The sequence below is a fragment of the Blennius ocellaris genome (genome assembly GCF_963422515.1).
Source record: "Blennius ocellaris genome assembly, chromosome: 20".
NCBI classification, from domain to species: Eukaryota; Metazoa; Chordata; class Actinopteri; order Blenniiformes; family Blenniidae; genus Blennius; species Blennius ocellaris.
In genome coordinates, this window is record NC_137669.1 from 20,777,121 (window position 1) to 20,794,740 (window position 17,620).

At 47.1% G+C, this 17,620-nt stretch overlaps 1 protein-coding gene across 12 annotated transcripts in view; it reads right to left on the reverse strand.

Moving 5' to 3' along the window:
* The window catches only part of macf1a (microtubule actin crosslinking factor 1a), a 188,620-nt gene that overhangs the window by 86,328 nt on the left and 84,672 nt on the right, over nt 1–17,620 (reverse strand). For all 12 annotated transcript variants that reach the window (XM_080515943.1, XM_080515949.1, XM_080515944.1 and 9 more), the window contains 4 exons: nt 16,635–16,727; nt 1,420–1,586; nt 1,025–1,137; nt 71–177 (listed from right to left, as the gene is read on the reverse strand). In XM_080515943.1, the coding sequence (XP_080372069.1) occupies nt 71–177; nt 1,025–1,137; nt 1,420–1,586; nt 16,635–16,727 (480 nt within the window). The remainder of the gene's footprint in view (nt 1–70; nt 178–1,024; nt 1,138–1,419; nt 1,587–16,634; nt 16,728–17,620) is intronic.

A 17,620-nucleotide genomic window follows, 5' to 3' on the forward strand; every position in this document is an offset into this window, starting at 1 on the left:
TTGCATGACTCAATTGTGGCTTTTTTTTATTTCACCCGTGAGATGGGGTGAACGGTTGAATGTGACGTACGTTTGCAGCGATGCCCTCTCCTCCCTCGGGGATTTTAGGGAAGGCATCATAGATCGAAGAGACGTAAGTGATGACCGACTTCTCGTCTGGGGAGGGAACATCAACGTCTGAGGGGGAGAAAAAAAAAAAAGGAAAAAGTGAGGAAACTCCAAAAAACTGAATAACGTTCATCTCACTATCCGTCTGAAACAAGTTGACCTTTGAGGTCAATCTGAATCGAAAACAATGAAATGTGAAGCTTTGAAGACGTGTACCGGTCGGGGAGCAAGAAATGGGAAGACGACGTTAAATTATCCCTAAAATCGTAGAGGAACGGCTTGACTGACGGGAGATACGGGGAAATATCTGTCAAACTAACAAAGAAAGAAGAGAAATGGCCAATTTCTTCAGGTGAGTCCTGGACAACTGTCACTTCGGGGTTTCAGTGAGTTCCTTGTGTGAAAAACACAGAATGTGTGGGCAGACGTTACAGGAGTTTACTGGTTAATTCTCTATTAAGCAATAAAAACCAGACGACACGATACACTGGTTCTAACTGGGGCCCCGGGATGTTCTTGAAAGGGAATATGCAGATTTAAATGGGGGGAAAGAAGCTGCTCAGGCATGCAAATAGTTAACTTGCTTTAACCTTGTTGATTGTTGCATGACGTTGATATTTGGTAGAAAAAAATTGATGTAGAAAACATATTGAAGAAAGAAAGAGGAAGCAGTTACAGGGGGTTAAAGTACAAACAAGTTAATTACATCTATAATGACTTTATTTGGTGTAATTGTCAATTTTGTGGCATTTTCTCTTTTATAAGCAGCAGGTGCTTCGAGAAATGTGTTTTCTGATCCGCTCTCAGGTTGTCCAGATGAAACGTCGCTCAGCTCGTCCATAAAAAAAAAAAAATCGACATTAGATAAAGTGGTGACAGTGTGAAGAATCTGATTCACTGGTTCAGGGAGTCTCACCCTCAGCGTCCAGCAGTTGGGTCACCCCCAACGACTCGGCGATCTCGAAGGCCTGTTCAAGGTTTTCTCGGTTGCTCTGTCGCGACACCGTCTCCATGTCGATCAGGTCGGGCCTAAAACAAACAAACAAACAAACAAATAAAAAATTCCAGCATCTCAGAGAAACCATGCACACAAAGTAATCGTCAAAATAAAAATAAAAACATAAAACATCAGTAGAAAGCCAAAACAAAGAATTAAAACCTATACGTGTGCATCAAATAATCATAATAATAACATCATATTAACACGGGGCCAGTTTATATGTAAATGTTGTTTCGTCCTCTGATCTACGAAGCGCACGGCTTTAAAACATACTTAACCTACTTAACGTTGGACGGGAGGTTTGCTCTGACCTGTATCTGTGCAGCAGAGCGTTGAACATGCGTCCGTCGCTCCAGGACGAGGAGAAGTTGACGCAGCGGAGGCCGGGGTAGCCCTCGGTGGCCTGCTGGCTCCATAGTAACAGCTTCTCCTTGGCGGTGAGGTCGCCCGACTCGCCGCTCACGTAGATCTCAGAGATCTGCAGGGAAACGAGAGAGAGAGAGAGAGAGAGAGGATCAGACCTGGATTCACCATTTTCAGCCTGGAGACACGCAGAGGAAGACAAAATGTGTCCGAAGGCAACGAATCATGGAGATCATTTTAAAATAATAATCATTAGACTTCAGCGTGAGGTTTCAATACGTCTCATTTATTCTGTTTTATCTTTCCACCGACACACCGTCTCGCAGCTTCATCACAGCAGTAACGACAAAACGATCTCACGGGATGACTGCAGAAAACCACCACAAAAACAATCTCACAGATGACTCTGCAGAAAACCACCACATAAAACGATCTCACAGATGACTCGGCAGAAAACCACCACATAAAATTGATCTCATGAGATGACTTGGCAGAAAATGACCACATACAACGATCTCACAGAATCACTCGGCAGAAAACCACCACATAAAAACAATCAGAATGACTCGGCAGAAAACCACCACAAAAACAATGTCACAGGATGACTCAGCAGAAAACCCCCACATGTCTATGTTTGATACTTCCATCACTGATTCAACCCGTCAGCTTCTTCCCCTCTGCTCGTCTCTCTCTGATGAATATCATCTCTCAGTGTGTGTGAGGTCTGAGAGGCAGGTGTTTTTATTAATGCATCATTTTCTTTCACATTCTGCTCACTACAGATTCCATTTCCTCCTCATTAACTGGCACCCCTCCCATCCCGACACCTTGTTCAGCCCACTCCTCCTCCCTCCCTCAATCTGTCGCTTCAGGTTTTCTTCTTCTTTCATCTGTTCGGCCTCAGATGTGAATCAGTCTAGTCAACCTTCTCATTTTCTTCCTCACTTTGTGGTTTTTTTTCCCACGTATTACAAAATAACAAACCGGTTCAAACACACACTAATATACATTTTTTTTTAAATCATGTATTCCTTTAATCGTGTTTTATTCTTATTTAAGGTCTAAAAGAGACAAATGAAAACTCAAAGTATGTATCGTTCTATGTTAAGCTATAGGAGTTTTTATCCATTTCTAAATTCAGAATGTACCGGGTCCTAAACGCCTCCTGTACAGAGAAACAGTCGATGCTCTCGTTGCTGAATGTTTTATCCATTGAGGATAAATGCTAAAGATGCTCAGCAGAGGATTTTGGTGCTCAGTCGGATTTAAAACCATAAAAAAAAAAAAAAAAAAATGCTGTCAATGTCGGTTCAAACCTGATTTGATGCTTGTTTGGGCGAATTCCTGATAATCTGCAGTCGCTGTGAGCCGTTCTACTTTATGAACAAAGAGCCTCGCTTTGCTTTAGCTTTTGTGAAGAATTTTGCCTTTATGAGATTTTTTTCTTTATATGAGGATTCTTTCTTTATACGGATGAGGTGACGCTTTATCCAACTCAGGGTCAGGGACTGCTGGAGCCGTCGATGAGTGAAGGCAGGTTCCATCCTGCACAGCCACCAGAACGCTGTATTTCCTGGCGATAAAGAACCTGTTTGAAAACAAGTTGACGCAGCCGAACTCCATATATTTACAGGACGTGGTTCTGGAGAGAAACCGGACCTCCATGGACACCGACAACAGCTTTGCTTTGTCTGTTTGCTCATAAATCGCACTCTTTAGCTAAATCTGTCCACGGTGACAAAAGCTCAGTGACGTATTCACAGCGACTGTTGGCTGTCCTCCTTTTCATCAGTATTCCTCCCTCCCTCCCTCCCTCCCTCCCTGTGCTGCTGATGTAGAGCGTCTGAACGTCCAGCCAGGAGACTGCAGCATCATCCAAAAAAAAAAAAAAGTAGGAGGGCGAGGATGAAGGCAAGGCAGCAGTTTCTAACGGGAAACGGCTCAAACGTCCCACTTTAACACCCAGTAGCCTCCCCAGACTCCCACCTCTCCTACCGGAGAAGCTCGTGTACGTAACAACACAGGTGAGACGTGTGGCGCATTAATGACGGCGCCTCGTTTCAAAATGATTAAGCAGAAGTTCAAACCGCTCCGTGCCGCCGCCGCTGAACTGTGACACTTAATGGCAGCAACAGTAACTCCACTCCATTAGAGCGGCGGCCGTTATTCATGCTGCAGCCAGCACGTCCCACGTTCCTCACAGTGAACCGACTACGACGGCAAACATGAGGGCGTTTGTGACTTCAGCAGGGGAGCCACACATCTGGACTCAGCCGTGTGTTTTCATTCAGCCGCTCTGTATGCAACCGCGTCCTCCTTTGCAGAGGAGTAATCCTCCAGCTGAATATTGATACGGCGCAGTGTGAGGCCTGCATCTGCACAGAGAGCTTCATTACACTGTGTTATTACACTGTGATATTACTGGCTCACCGGGACCTGAGTCCAAATTTCGTATCATTTCTTTGATATGACAATAAAGAATCCTTGAATCCTTGAATCCTTGAACATATGATGATGGTACCAGGAGACTGAACTGTTTTTCTATCATCTGACCCCAGTGCAGAGATTCCCTCAGCGCAACGTGCCGACGGGAATCGATAAGAAAAATGAAGGCGAACTTTCAATTTGGAATATTTTAACCTAACCCGCACGATGCAAATGACAAATATAGACTGCATGAAGTGTAAAACACTAAAACAGTTAAAGAAATATTGATACACGGTGCAAACGAGTCTTATTTGACTCACTGAGTACCTGATGTGTGGAAGAAACGTCTCCAGTGATCCAGAACGTGACGATGTAAAGATAATTAACACAACATAAACACTCTTCAACTGTTAATGTTGTCGATTTAGTCACGCATGTGCAGAGAAAGTATTCACAACAACTGGAGTTTCGGAGACTCACAATGCTGTTATTATGTAAACAAACAAAAAAACATGACGGAGCAATTTTTCCATTATCTTTGTCGCTATAGGGCTAGAGTTACAACAGTGCTCTGAGGTGGATTGTAATCTGTGAAGCTAAAAGCACAGTAGAGTCACGAGAGAGTTTGTATTTTCAGTCCACGTTCCATTATTGACTTCTCTGCCCAGGCAGAGGTCAGATCTACGTCTAGACGGTTGCCTGACGTCAGAACGAGCGGCCGATCGCCAGAAGTAGCGTTCACTACGGTGCAAAGCTCAGCTAAGTGAACCACAGACGGCTCAAATGTCTCCGACAACATGTGTCAACACAAACACCGGAGATAGAGGATTGATTACTACCTTTGCTGCCCGGCTGCACTCGCCGAATGATAGAAGCTCTGGCGATGCTCCGTTAGCAACGGAACCAAACACTACCTGGTGAATTCACCATGATCAGACCGATGAGCTCAACACTGACACACTTCGTAGGGTTTGTAATCTCAGCAGTAACCCCTTCTCCTAAATTAAGTGAATTAACTCCTGTAAAGCTCAGATTCGTCAAGCTCAAACCAAGAAACTAACAATAATACAATCAACTCACTTTTTCACATTCATTCCTATATTTGTATGGTTACACAACAAGTTCAAACCACTGGGAAGCATTAGAAGCACCCCCCCCCCGCGAGGACTAATTGCTGCACCGACAGGCTACCAGCTAATTCCTACCCTCGGTAAGTATAGTTCACTATAACTGCAGGTTACAGTGCATTTCGCTTCCCAGGCCTTCAGTGTGCAGGAGCAGTGTGGCGTTGGCGTGTTCTGCACGTATACAAGGTAAGTGTGTCTGTGTTTGTGTCTGTGCTGCTGAGCTACAAGCCGTGTGACAGTTCCAAAGACGAGACGAGGTGAGCAGGGTTTTTCAGTGCAGCTATGATCCCGGCACAAACATCCAGCGCCCCGAGGCTCTGGAACAGCCCCCCTTTTAGAAATATGGCCTCTTTGAAGTTGGTGGGCAGAGGTGGGAGGGAGATTAGAGGGAGGCTGGAGGAGGGGGGGTGCAGACGGAGGTGGCGACAATGGAGGACGGGGACATAAAGAGAGGAAAATAATTTCTTCTATTGGCACTACAATAAAGCACATCTCCTTATAAAACATCTGCTTCAGAGCTTTTCAGAATAAGGACGAAGGCCGGGGCTGGACGGGGTCACGTACAGTAGGATGGTTTCATGGATAAATCTGAGTGATGTTTTCAGAGTGGGGAAGGAATCCTCCCCCGAGGCTCCGTGAAGCCGCCGTCTGAATGATGAATGCGCATTTAAAATCCCTCTTTAAAGGGGGGAGACACGCCCACACCCACAGAGGACAGCTGCACCTTAAACTGATCACAGACGCAGCGAAGACCCGAGTATTGATCCACGCCGTCGGACGACGATCTCCGCAGAGCATGTGGGCGTTTCGCATGACTCGGCAGAATCGGGGACCACTTAGCAGGATCTGATGTGACGTCAACACCCCGTCACTCCTGACCTCAACATGTGGACAGACTGCAGGGCGGCCTGGAAACGGGCCGGTGTATTTGTAGAGCTGAGCGCTGCAGCGACTGCAGCAGCATTTTCACTCTCAAGGTGAAGGAGAGCCGAGCAGCCGAGCTCCTCTCTCTCTTCCTCCTGGTTCTCCAACCGCACGTCTCGGTGTGTTTCTGTCTTTTTCATCTTTCAGCCACGACAAACAACACTTCTTATAAGATTCCTGAAGCCTGCTTCATCAAGTGATGCTGTTTGAGGCCCCAAGTTCACCGAAACGTGTCATTTACTTTTATTCTGAAAAACTAACAGCAAACATTCAACTTCAATAATCAACATCATAGCTGCTGTGTGTGTGTGTGTGTGTATTCTTGCAGTTCTCACTCAGTGGAGCTTGAAGATTTCTTCAGCCACTTTACAATATTTTACATCTATTAAGGCCAGTAGTGTCAAATCCTGAAGTGAGTTTCACATGCGCCTCTGCTCACACACACACCAGAAACTAATGAATGTGTCCAAGAACAACATGAGACACGACAGTTTGGTCTGCCGGGGTTACGGCCGTTAATCAAACTGGGACGGTTAACTTTAAAATGAGTGTGGCTGCAACGGAAGGGAAAAAGAAAGCTTGAGTAAATAAAACGTTCCAGCTGAACTGTGGACGTTTCCAACAGCTTCAAAAAGCAGCAAACATACATGAAACTGTGCTCCATAATGATGCACCGTGCAGCCATCGTTCCATTTCTAGCGACAGAGCAACGAGGGGCAAATCTGGATCGCTCGCTGTTTGAACCGATTCACACTGAAACGTGTGAAAACAGCCTCCTTCCTGCTGGTTTTTATGGTCGACGACGTCATGCGACACATTCCCAGTAGGGAACGTTCTCACCTGTCTGAACGCTCGCTATAATCTCAGCATGGACAGTTTATAGTGGAGAACGTTGGTTCTTACTACACCCTGCTGTCAATACTGCACAGTGAACCTTTTCTCACTGGTGCGTCGAGATCTGCAACCAAAAGGCTCATTTGAATTCAAAGAAAAGCAAAAAACAAACTCTTGTGACATTAGAAGACCCTGACCTTTGAGGAGTTTAGTGTTTTAGATGGCGACATTGTAAAACTGACAATACAAATCATCAATTGTTTCTCATTGTCTAATTATCATGCTTACTAATTTGGAGTAAAAGCAATATGGGAATCATTATCGCCAACATAAGTCGATGAGGCATCATTGAAGTCAGGAGTCCAGAGAGAAAGTGTCGGGATGCACAAAAGGAAACTGTCATTTCAAGTAATGACCCGTCTCTCTCTCTCTCTCTTACTCACACTCATCTTGTCCGTCTCTCACCCTCGAGCAGACGTGACGCGAGAAAAGCCACATGGTGAGAAGCAGAAAACAAAAGGAGGGAGAGGAATGGCGAGACGGCCTGCGCCGAGATGATTAGACCACGTGAACAAAGAAGGAAACGAGGGAGAGACGTTCGGCGGAGAGCCGATAACGCAAACTACGCCAATGACGACACAGGCCCACTTCCTCAAACCCACACAAGGCGGATCAGCAGTTCTGAAAACGGCTCTTTTCAAATCGTGAACTATAAAGAATAGCTTTCATTGCACGTTTCCTGTAAAAGATATTTAAAATACAAACATGCTTCTCTGAAACAGGCGCATGAAGCAGCACACTTGAGAAGGTGGAAGGTGTAATAACCTTTGCAGTAATAGATGGGTTTTTACTTGCATAATACATCAAGACGCGGAGCAACACAAACGCAATTGTCTTTCGGAGCTGAATGCCACGGGAACTCGCTCGCTGTCGCTTTAAAGAACCCGACTGATGAAATGCACACGTGAGGCGGTGAAAACGTTCACGAAATCACTCGGCTCTGAAGAGAGAAACACTGCAAACAATTATGAACAGAGCCGAGGTGAGATTGTCACGGATTAATGCGTTTTCTATTAATCTGCCCTTTTTTCTTATTCAGGCGTGATCAACCAAGTGTTTCAATATCGCAGTATTTAAATGTTACCTGGTCTCAAACCAGCATATTACAAATAATTCCTTCATATTTCCTTTTCCAGATACACTTTAAATACAGCTGCTGCAGTATTATAATATTGACAAAACAATCTATGGCGCAGAAAGTAAAATGTACCTCATTGTGAAAGATTTGTCTTTTTTTTTTTTTTTTTTTACAAAAATGTACAATGTGTTCTATGAGTTTTTTCGCCTCATTTTACAGTGAGCTTGTTCACAAATAATGTCATGTCTGTTAAGATCTTTCTAGTAAATGTTTTTGGTGTGTGTGCACATATGTAATTTTGTTCCTGGTTTGTTTACAGACACACATTTCAGAGTAAGAGTTGCTGTGTGGACAATAATTGAGGTCCCAATGGGGGAAAATCAACTGATGTTCATGTGCAGACAGAAGCTCAAATCAAAGCTGAGGTTTGGTTACGGTTGAAAACAAAATGGTTGGAAGAGCCGAGTTGAGCCAATGCAATAAACAGCAAACAAAAAAATTTCCCTCTGTGAAAATGGAAAGTGAGAGGACACCAACTAAACCGGCGTCGAACTGCAGCCGTGAAGCTTCGTAAGGAATTTGGCATCTGGGAGCGTAGAACACCAACCTGTGGCAGACATTTGACAGCGGCCTGCTGCTGCAGAGACAGAGGACTGTCCATCGTGGAGTCCAGCCTCTCGGAGGAGCTGCTGGTCAGCCCCCCCCAGTCCGTCTGGCTGGGGGTGGTGCCCGCCGTTTCCGGCGAGGTCAGCGGTAAGTCGCTAGCGTAGCCCGACTCCAGGAGCGAGGACCTCTCCTGGGCACGGGCTGGAGAGTCCAACCTGAACCCTCTGCCAGCAGAGACCTCTTCAATCCGCGGCTGGTTCAGTGGGACGAAGTCCCCTGGAGACATTCTGGTTTTGTCCACGTCTTCTTCCGACAGCTGGACTTTGAGAATGTTTCCTGTAACGGGCGATGGCGCCAGCGGCTCTTGGCGTACCTCCACCTCGCCACCACTGTCACCGCTCCACACCGGGGAGCCAAAGTCAGTTGGGTACACGGTCCGAACCACACAAAGTTTCCCATCGACTTCACGGATGTGGACTCGACCTTTACGCTCCTTTTCCGACGGCGTCTCCACCGCCTGCGATGTCCCTTCTGGTTTTACCCCTCCGTGCTCCTTCTCGTCTCGGTCTGCGCTTCCCTTCCGTTTTTTCTCCTTCTTCTGCCGGAGTATCCACGGTTTCTCCAGAACCCCCTGGACTTTCTCACGCACTCGACAGACCCTCCCCCCTCCCGGAGTGGTGCTGCCCAGGGCCGGGGCTGTGTTGACCGGGGTGGTGGTGGTGGTTTGGCTCGGGATGCTGGAGACGTCGACGATCGCACTGACGGTGTCTTCCTCTCCCGGTAAGCAGAAGACGCCCCTCCAGGCCGGGCTCGGCTTCGGGGACACTTCGAGAAGCCTGTTGCCCAAAAGCCCCCCAACACTGGAGCCCGGGGTGAGACTGTGGGGACCTGATCTGTACAGTGTGGACTGGGCATCGGGGACTCTTAGGGTCCACGATGAGTGTTCTGGTGCCCCTTTGTCGTCCTCGTCCACGTTGTCTTCATCCATTTCATCATTCCCGCGGATTCTCTTCTGCTCGTGTTCTTCTGGTTCCGCCTCTCTTTTCCTGCTCTTCTTGCCCTTGTGCTTGCGTCTGAACCGCAGACGCTTTTTTGGCGAGAGTGGCGGCGCCCCCGCCAGCTCCCCATCCCGAGGAGGCCTGACGCAGCCCATCGAGTTCCCCATGTCTTCAATGAGGTCGTATGAGAAACCGAAGCTCACTAAAGCAGTGGATTCATGAACAAGACGAAATACTGTTCATTGAGGTTCGCGGGTTTATTCTACAGTTGCTGGAGAACATCCTGTTCCTCAGTCAAAAAAAGAAAAAAGAAAAAGGAGAGAGAACCTGGAGAGGAAACTTTACTGACCGCTCCCTTAATAATCTGACGCCAGTGAGTAATGTGAAGTTAGAGCAGGCTCGGTTCCATTTTCTGTGGCACCATCTTTAACAGCAGCCGGTGAATAGGAAGACAGATCGAGGGCGAGGGAGGGTCGGAGCTTTCCTCAGGCAGTTATTGGTGTGATCACGGGGCAGGCATCTGCAGGCTAACGTGCTCACTGTGCACCTCCCGTCCTTCCTCTTTCCTTCACCTGACCTGACTCGGACTCAGGCGGTGCAGCGTCGCTCGCCCCCCCCTCTCTCTAAACACCCCGACGTGTAAGAACGGTGCAGGTATTGGTGCAGACAGCTCGCTGCTTTATTTCGTTTGTTTTCCCTGATCTAAACTGACTCGTGGTCGCAGCACAAGGACAGAAGGACGCAGTTATGTCAGCAGAGGGAGGAGGATAAATTCAGCCCGTGTCGGATGATTGATCACCGAATCTCTGGCAGGTGAGCGGTCACCTGGTGTGAGGCAACATGTCAGGCAGGAAGATGAGTGAGGGGGGGGTGAATTTATAGTGCAGTCCAGAGTTATTCAGCCCATTAGTGACACCCCAGCTGCTCCACATACTGCACGCCACAGTGTGACAGCCTGAACCTGGAGTTATGGCAGGATTTCTAGTGACGATGGCTTTGGTGAAGGTCTCCGCTCCATTTTCACTTCCGTTGAATATTCAAGATGCACGCTTCTTAGTGAAAGGAGAAAAAAAAACGGCACACTGCAGTTGAACTCTTTCTTCTCAGAAGAAAGATGTTAGGGTTTTGCAGTCAGCTTCAGGTGCTGGTGTCATCCAGGAGCTCTATATACTCTTAGAGCATCTATCTGAGCTCATGCATTAATGATGCCTCTCCACGACCTGTGGTAATGTTATTGCAGTGCAAGGGGCGGGAAGCGTGCTTGAAATGGGCAGAAATCCAATCTGTCACATTTCCTCCTGGTGGAAGTAGTATTAGTGTTGATTCCGTCGATATCCCTCGTAGTAGCGGCAGGCTCAGTGTCTCATTGTGCCGAGGCAGCACGGGGTCCAGATTGGTTGTGGGTGACGAGTGTGTGGAGTCAGCCAATGCTGCTACAGATTGCAGGGAGATCCAGCCAATACTCCGACAGCTTGTTAAATACTCAATCAGAGCATCAGCTTCCCGCTCCAACGCTTCTCCTGGTCATCCTCCCACGAGTTATTCCTCTCATTGAGTTGGAGTTTCATGCAGCGTGTCGATGAATTTGCCCGGTCTGCACCTGCAACTGTTGCCAATATGTTGGAACCGGTTCGCTTCACCCATTAACAAGATTGTCAGAAGAATCAATGGTCTTTATCGGGATTTTATTTGGGTGGAGGATACCTGTGGAATCGCTGTGGCTCAGAAACATGTTTGTTTGCAGCCAGGCTCCACCTCCATCCCTCCGGACAGCTCGGCATCACGTGCCTCTACCCTGGATACCAGCAGAAAGACGCCCCGCCGCCTTAATGTCAGACTCCCCCGTGGACCGAGGTCGCCTGGGATTTGCGCCCCCGGTGATATCCAATGATAAACTCCCCGTGTCCTGCTGTCAACCTGCCAGCTATTCAGACGGGCTTCCCCTTCATCAGGTGGTGCAGTGCGGCGATACAAGAGCCTTCACAAAATCCACAGTTTGCATGAGGTGCAGGAGTGAGAGGGAGGTTTTAGACGAGGTCTATCCAGAGGTGAAAGAAAGTGGAGCTTGGTTGTCGTTCTGCGTTTCCTCTCTGGTGCCCTTTTGTCTCTTAATAGTTCCTCATGTCCTATAGATCTAATCACGAATAAGCACCTGGGGTAGGAGCTGAAGCGGGACTCCAGACAGAAGACTGGAGCGGTCCTCCGTCGCCTGTAAAGATCCAGACCCGGTAGCAGACCTACTTCAAGTGCCGATGCGCACTGTATCTGGAACACAGCCAAAGGGATTCAGAGTCCGGTGAAGGGCAATCCCGACCGTCACACAGCACAGAGACGGAGGGTAGGGACCGGACAGTCCGCACTCGATGTCCAACCCCCCCCCCACCCGTGCAGAGACCCGGAGGGAGGAGTAAAACCAGGAACCACGGGGCGTCTCCAGTTAAAGTCCCTCAGACAAGCATGGCTGGATTGATCCGATTGATACGGCGGCGGCTGGAAGAAAACAGCAAGCGCGTGTGTGTGTGTGCAGTCCGGGAGGCGAGCAACGAGTGTGTGTTTGTGCCCGTGAGGCTGGGCGGTCCCCCCCGGTCAGGCTGTGCGAGCCCTTCTGCATACGCGTCCACACACCGAGTCCTGCCCTGCCATGTATTTGAGGTCTGAGGCCTGCGGACGAGGGGAAGCCGGGAGCTCCAGTGACGGCAGGCAGCCCGGATCCGAGTCTCTCGGCCGGCTCCGCTCCGCTCCGTTATCCCTCGCTTCCAGACGCCGGCACACACACACAGAGAGCGAGAGAGAAAAGCTTTTATCTCCCGGCTGCTGCAGCTTCACACTCTCTTCTGCTCGATCTCTCACTCTCACCATCCGCCCCCTCCCTCCTTGGCTTTTCCTCCTCTCCTCCTATCCGCTTCCTCGTCACTCCCGTCTCTCCCTCTCTCTCTCTCGGCTGTTAGTGAGCAGCTTTCTATGCCACACAAACACACACTTGACCCAAAAACTGCTCCTGAATGACAGGCTGCAACAGCGACGGAGAAATAATTACAAAAAAAAAAAAAAAGCAGGTGGGAGAAGAGAAATGAAATCTGAATCAGACCGCTGCGTCTCGGGGGATAAACGAGGAGCGGGTCGGTACTTCAATCTGTTTCTCTCCCATCTATTCCCCTCAAATTCCACCTGTCCGTCAGGCGGCAGGTTATGAATGGCCCTGGCGTGAAAAGGAGAGGCTCCACGGGGGCGGAGGGGGGGAAGAGGTTGGAGGGAATTAGGAGAAAGTTGAAAAGGAGCGAGTAAAAAGATAGAAACTGTGAAGAAAGCTAAAAGCAAAGGAGGGGCGTCACTGGGAGCGGATAAAGAGTTTAGAGAGATTGTGGGGGGGGGGGGGGGTAAAAGAAGCCTTTAATATCGCCGGTGGTTAAAGGTCAATAAATATAATCAATGGCTGCACAACTACAGAAAGACAGAATTTGCAGGATTTGTGCACGAGTGTGATGAAATACCTTGATTAAAAACCCATTTAATCCAGGCCCCATCAGATTTGATCATCCATAAACCATTAAGATTGACTGAAACCAACACTAACGTTTACAGCAAGCTGATGTATGAAGAATGTCACATTCCAGCTTCCTTCTCTACACGTACAGATAATTAAATAGGAGATCGACTCTCAACTTGCAGGATTGTGATCAACATGCGACTCACATGTTTGTTAGTGTTGCTCCCACCTGCTCTGCTGAGATAACACGTCTTACTTATCAGTGTGTGTGCAGGGTGTCAGCTTTCTACAAATATATAGGAATATTCCCGTTTTATTCCACCACAAGTTTAGTCTGTGGAGAAACTGATTCGTTTAAAGATATTCAATAAGTATTGATTTTGTAATTATTGCTTTCTGCTGCATTGTATTGCATTTTTATTCTATAGGTTATTGTTTTTCTCTCCATTAATCAACTACATGCAAAATTGCATATTTGAACAGTGGACTTCAAAATAAGACCCCTGAATGAACACAGACAAATTCACCTGTTGAATGTTTTTCTGTATTACAATATACAGATATATGTTTATGTGTATTTATTTTTTCCACATGACAAAAATATCATGTTACAACAGTTGTCATTAAAAAAGTGAGTTGTAAATTGTCTCTTTCGAGAGTGGGACGTTAAAAATCTGGAAATATGTCGTATTCTGTGAAAGATTAAGCAACAAACCATAAAACAAGTGAAGAATTACTCAAATAAAAAGACGACAGAAATGTGACTGATTCTTAAATATACATGTGAATGTATTTAAACACCAATCTTCCAACATACTTCAAGTCTCTTGGTTTCCACCGACCATCACCATCAATAATCTGAATCTCACATCTTGTACATGTATTCAGTGACACATGTCCCTGCAGTGACACACAGGCCTTCCTCACCAACTTCTGTGTTCTGCAGGAACATGTGTGGACGGCGTTCTCTAAGAGGCGAGGCACTCTCCAGTGGTGAAAGCAGCAGTAATCCATCTTTCCTCATTAACCAAAAAGCACGAGTGAACGACGCACACAAGTATGGGAACCAATGGGGGGGGGGGGGGGGGGGGGGAGAAAAAAGCACTAATCAACTCCCAGAGGCTTTCATCCCCTCCTCCGTGGCCACATGCCATCCTGAGCTGTGGTAAATCAGACCCACATTCTCAACCAAAACACACGGAATCTCAAAGCCCCTTGGTTGTTTGAGATGCACTGAAGAGCAGCGATGGATGTTGAGATTTTAATTATAATAATACAGGCTCCATCTGGCTGGGAGAGTCTTTACATTACAACATCCCTGAAGTCACCGCGGTTAAAGAAACAATCAGTGACGAAGGCTCTGTTGTTGTGTGCCAACACTTCAGATGTGATCACTGGAGCTGCGTCAGGCTAACTGTGGCCTCCAACTGTGTACATTTCTTAAAGCGGTAGTCCTCAACCTTTCTTCCCTCCTTGAAGAGTCTAAAAATAGTGACAGAGATGTGATTTATCTATGGCACAATCCCAGCGGATCACATGAACTGCCGCTCCAAACACAAACAAATAAGAGAGGAAATGGTCTGTAACTGAATGAAATACCTGAACAGCAGCAGTTAGTCTTTGCAGACCTCATGATTGCCATCAGATCGTTTAAAAAACAGCTGAGGACTCAAAACAAAGAGGTTTGTGTTGAAATCTTTCTTCCAGACTAAATATAAACACTGATCACGCCTTAGGCTTTGCCACCACTTCTGTATTTTTCTTCATTTTCATGTTCCAGGGTGAAACACCAGCTCTGCCACTCTGTCCTGGACCGTTACACAGCCACATACTGCAGCTTTAAAGAAACGGAGGAGTCAGAATGAAAAGACTTAAACTTGCATTACAAGCTTTAACTCGCACCTCAGAACAACAACAACCCGCCGCCTCCCGCCGACCTCTCTGGAACTGGTCAATATTAATTTCTCTCCACCAGTTTGGACGTTTGCCGAGATAAAGAGCGACAAGCAGCCAGCTCAGCCAATCACAGGAGAGCACGGCGCGGCTGGAGGAGGATCTGAACTCCAGGATGGAGACTTTCAACAAGTAATGTCGTCTGTGATGTTGAGCCCAACAGTGGCACCCAGTGGCTCGGCAGAATAACTGCAAGCTGCCTGCCTGGGCTGGAACAGGAGACTCTCTTCAATGTTTGAATTCTGCTGACGGCCAATTAGGTGCTGGTTTATTTTCAATTAGTGTTTCCTGCAGCAGCCTTGAACAACTTAATGACAGCAGGATTAAGAGGTTAAGATGAAAATATGGGACATTTCATACAAGTAGGTTTTCTCCCAAAGCCCCTCAGGTGTTCATAGGATCTGACAGGATTGTCGTCACGCGTAATCTGACGATGATGAACAGCAGTAATGACCCCCCGATGATAAACGATCTGTGAGTGACGGCTCCGGCAAATAACTCCCTTACACACACACACGTTCTATTCATATAGACCTGGAGGCCTGTTTCCAGAAATCACTTCTTCATAATGACAATCATCAGTCCAGATCTGCCCGTGGGAATTACATGGAAATGATAGACTTCTCCCCTGGTGTGAGTGACTTGGTCTCAGTAGCAGAAAACAACCGTGTCATGCTCGGCCACAGAGGAATGAAGAGCTTTCTATTCTCAGCCGTAATGAAATGTACAGTGTGACGTTTTCATGCAGTAAGTAGTGTCACACTGATGTCAAAACGAGTATAAAGACATTAATAAAGGTGCTTTTTGGGCCCTTTAGGTTCCAACACAGCAGGTCCAGTTTATCCACGTGTTTTGATTTGGTCCACGTTTTACAACCTGAGCCGGTTAAAAGCTTCAGCAGCATAAATGTGAAAAAGCATTAATACCACAGGGTGTGTTTTCACCACAGACACCTTAGCGCCAAATTATCGAGAGAAAATAGTGAATGTAACCTATTTTCAGTGTGTGTGTGTGTGTGTGTGTGTGTTTTCTCGCTGCAGCTTTAATCTAAAGCTGTCGTCATCTAAACTCGGTGAACTGCTGCTCTGCAGTCAGACCCCCTCCCTGCACGTCTTTATCCCCGTTTCATTCCGTCCGTCGCTCCAGCAGCTGGTTTCATTCCTCCGCTCTTCACCAGTGTCCCTCCTTCTCCTCCTCCGTCGCTCCGTCTCTCCATCTCAACGCTAAACACTCTGTAACTCGATGTTCTGCCGAGTCATGCCCACTGAAACTGGCTGAGAATGGGTGTCGTGCACTACTGTTTCCACGGCAACCGGTTGGCAGCGCCACTTCTCTCTCTGAGCCTCGCAGCACAGCCTGGTGGCGACATGCCGCTACTGCAACGAGTACGTCCACAAAGATGGGTGGACTGGTGTTACTTTTATTGTAAATATAGGAATAACAGTCGAACAAACGGAGACCAAAAGTTCCACTTTTCTGAGAGATGAACAGAAAAAACCCCACAAACAAACCCTCTGTTGCATAAGTCAACTGTGCTTCCTCTGCTCAGCTTCACTTCACCACAATTAAATGACGGTGTGAATTAACTGGCGTGGTGCTACTTCGTTGTGCTGCCCTCCAGGTTCCTCCAGCGGGGGAATGAAGTGTTTGTGAATTGAATGGCACAGACCTGGAAGTGAAGGATGATGGTCCAGATGAGTCCCAGCGTCAGTTTGGGGTTTCCGTCAGTGATGTCATCGTTCCGGATGTTCACAAGTTTGACCTGAGAATGAGGAGAAGACGGACTGGTTACATTCACTCATTCATACAGGAAGCAGTGCACATGATCCCACACGGGTAGAAAAATCCTGCTTTTATTTGATCTGAAAATACAGGTTGTTAATAAAATGTGACCCGGCTGACTATAAACCGCCGTTCTCCTGAATATGCATCGTTAAAAAAACCCACCTCTGCACGACTCTCACACTCCACTAAACGTACGCTGCTCACTGAGACCTTGTTAAAACACGGAGCTCAGCTCGGCTGTATAATTAGACCTGCAGTGGGGCCGCGAGACGATTCTCCACAAGAAAAAGGTCAGCGCTCAAAGTCTCCGGGGACGGAGACGAAACACTAAGAGGGATGTGGCTGAAGAAAGAAAGGCCCGCTTCAGATATGGAAGCAGAGGAAAGGGTCTGACAGCGAAAGCAGCGCAGCGGAGTGGAGATTAATCTGAGGAGGCAGAGAGGAAACAATGCAGCAAGAGACAGAAACATGATTTCTACTGCAGAGGCCACTGATGTTGTGACGAAGGCGTTTGTGTCTAACGAGAGTTTTCCATTTCAGGAAATCTTCTTTATTTTACTTGGATAATGTGAAGCATGTAGACGGTTAATGCAGCAAAGTTGAAATCAGTGCCAGCACATGCTTTTATGCTGTTGTGGCGCAAATATACACGATGAAAATTTATTTTTTTCCTTTAAAAAAAAAGCAACGATTGCTGTCAAAAATGACTCCAATCTCTACATGTTTTAATGGTTTTAAATAGTGCAGAAAAACTGTCAAACATGGAAAAAAAAAACCCACCTGCACACAGGTTTCACTGTTCTACAGTCACCTCTGTTCTTTCTGAGATATTTACTGGCCGTTATAATATTTTTGTAATTTTTAGAATGC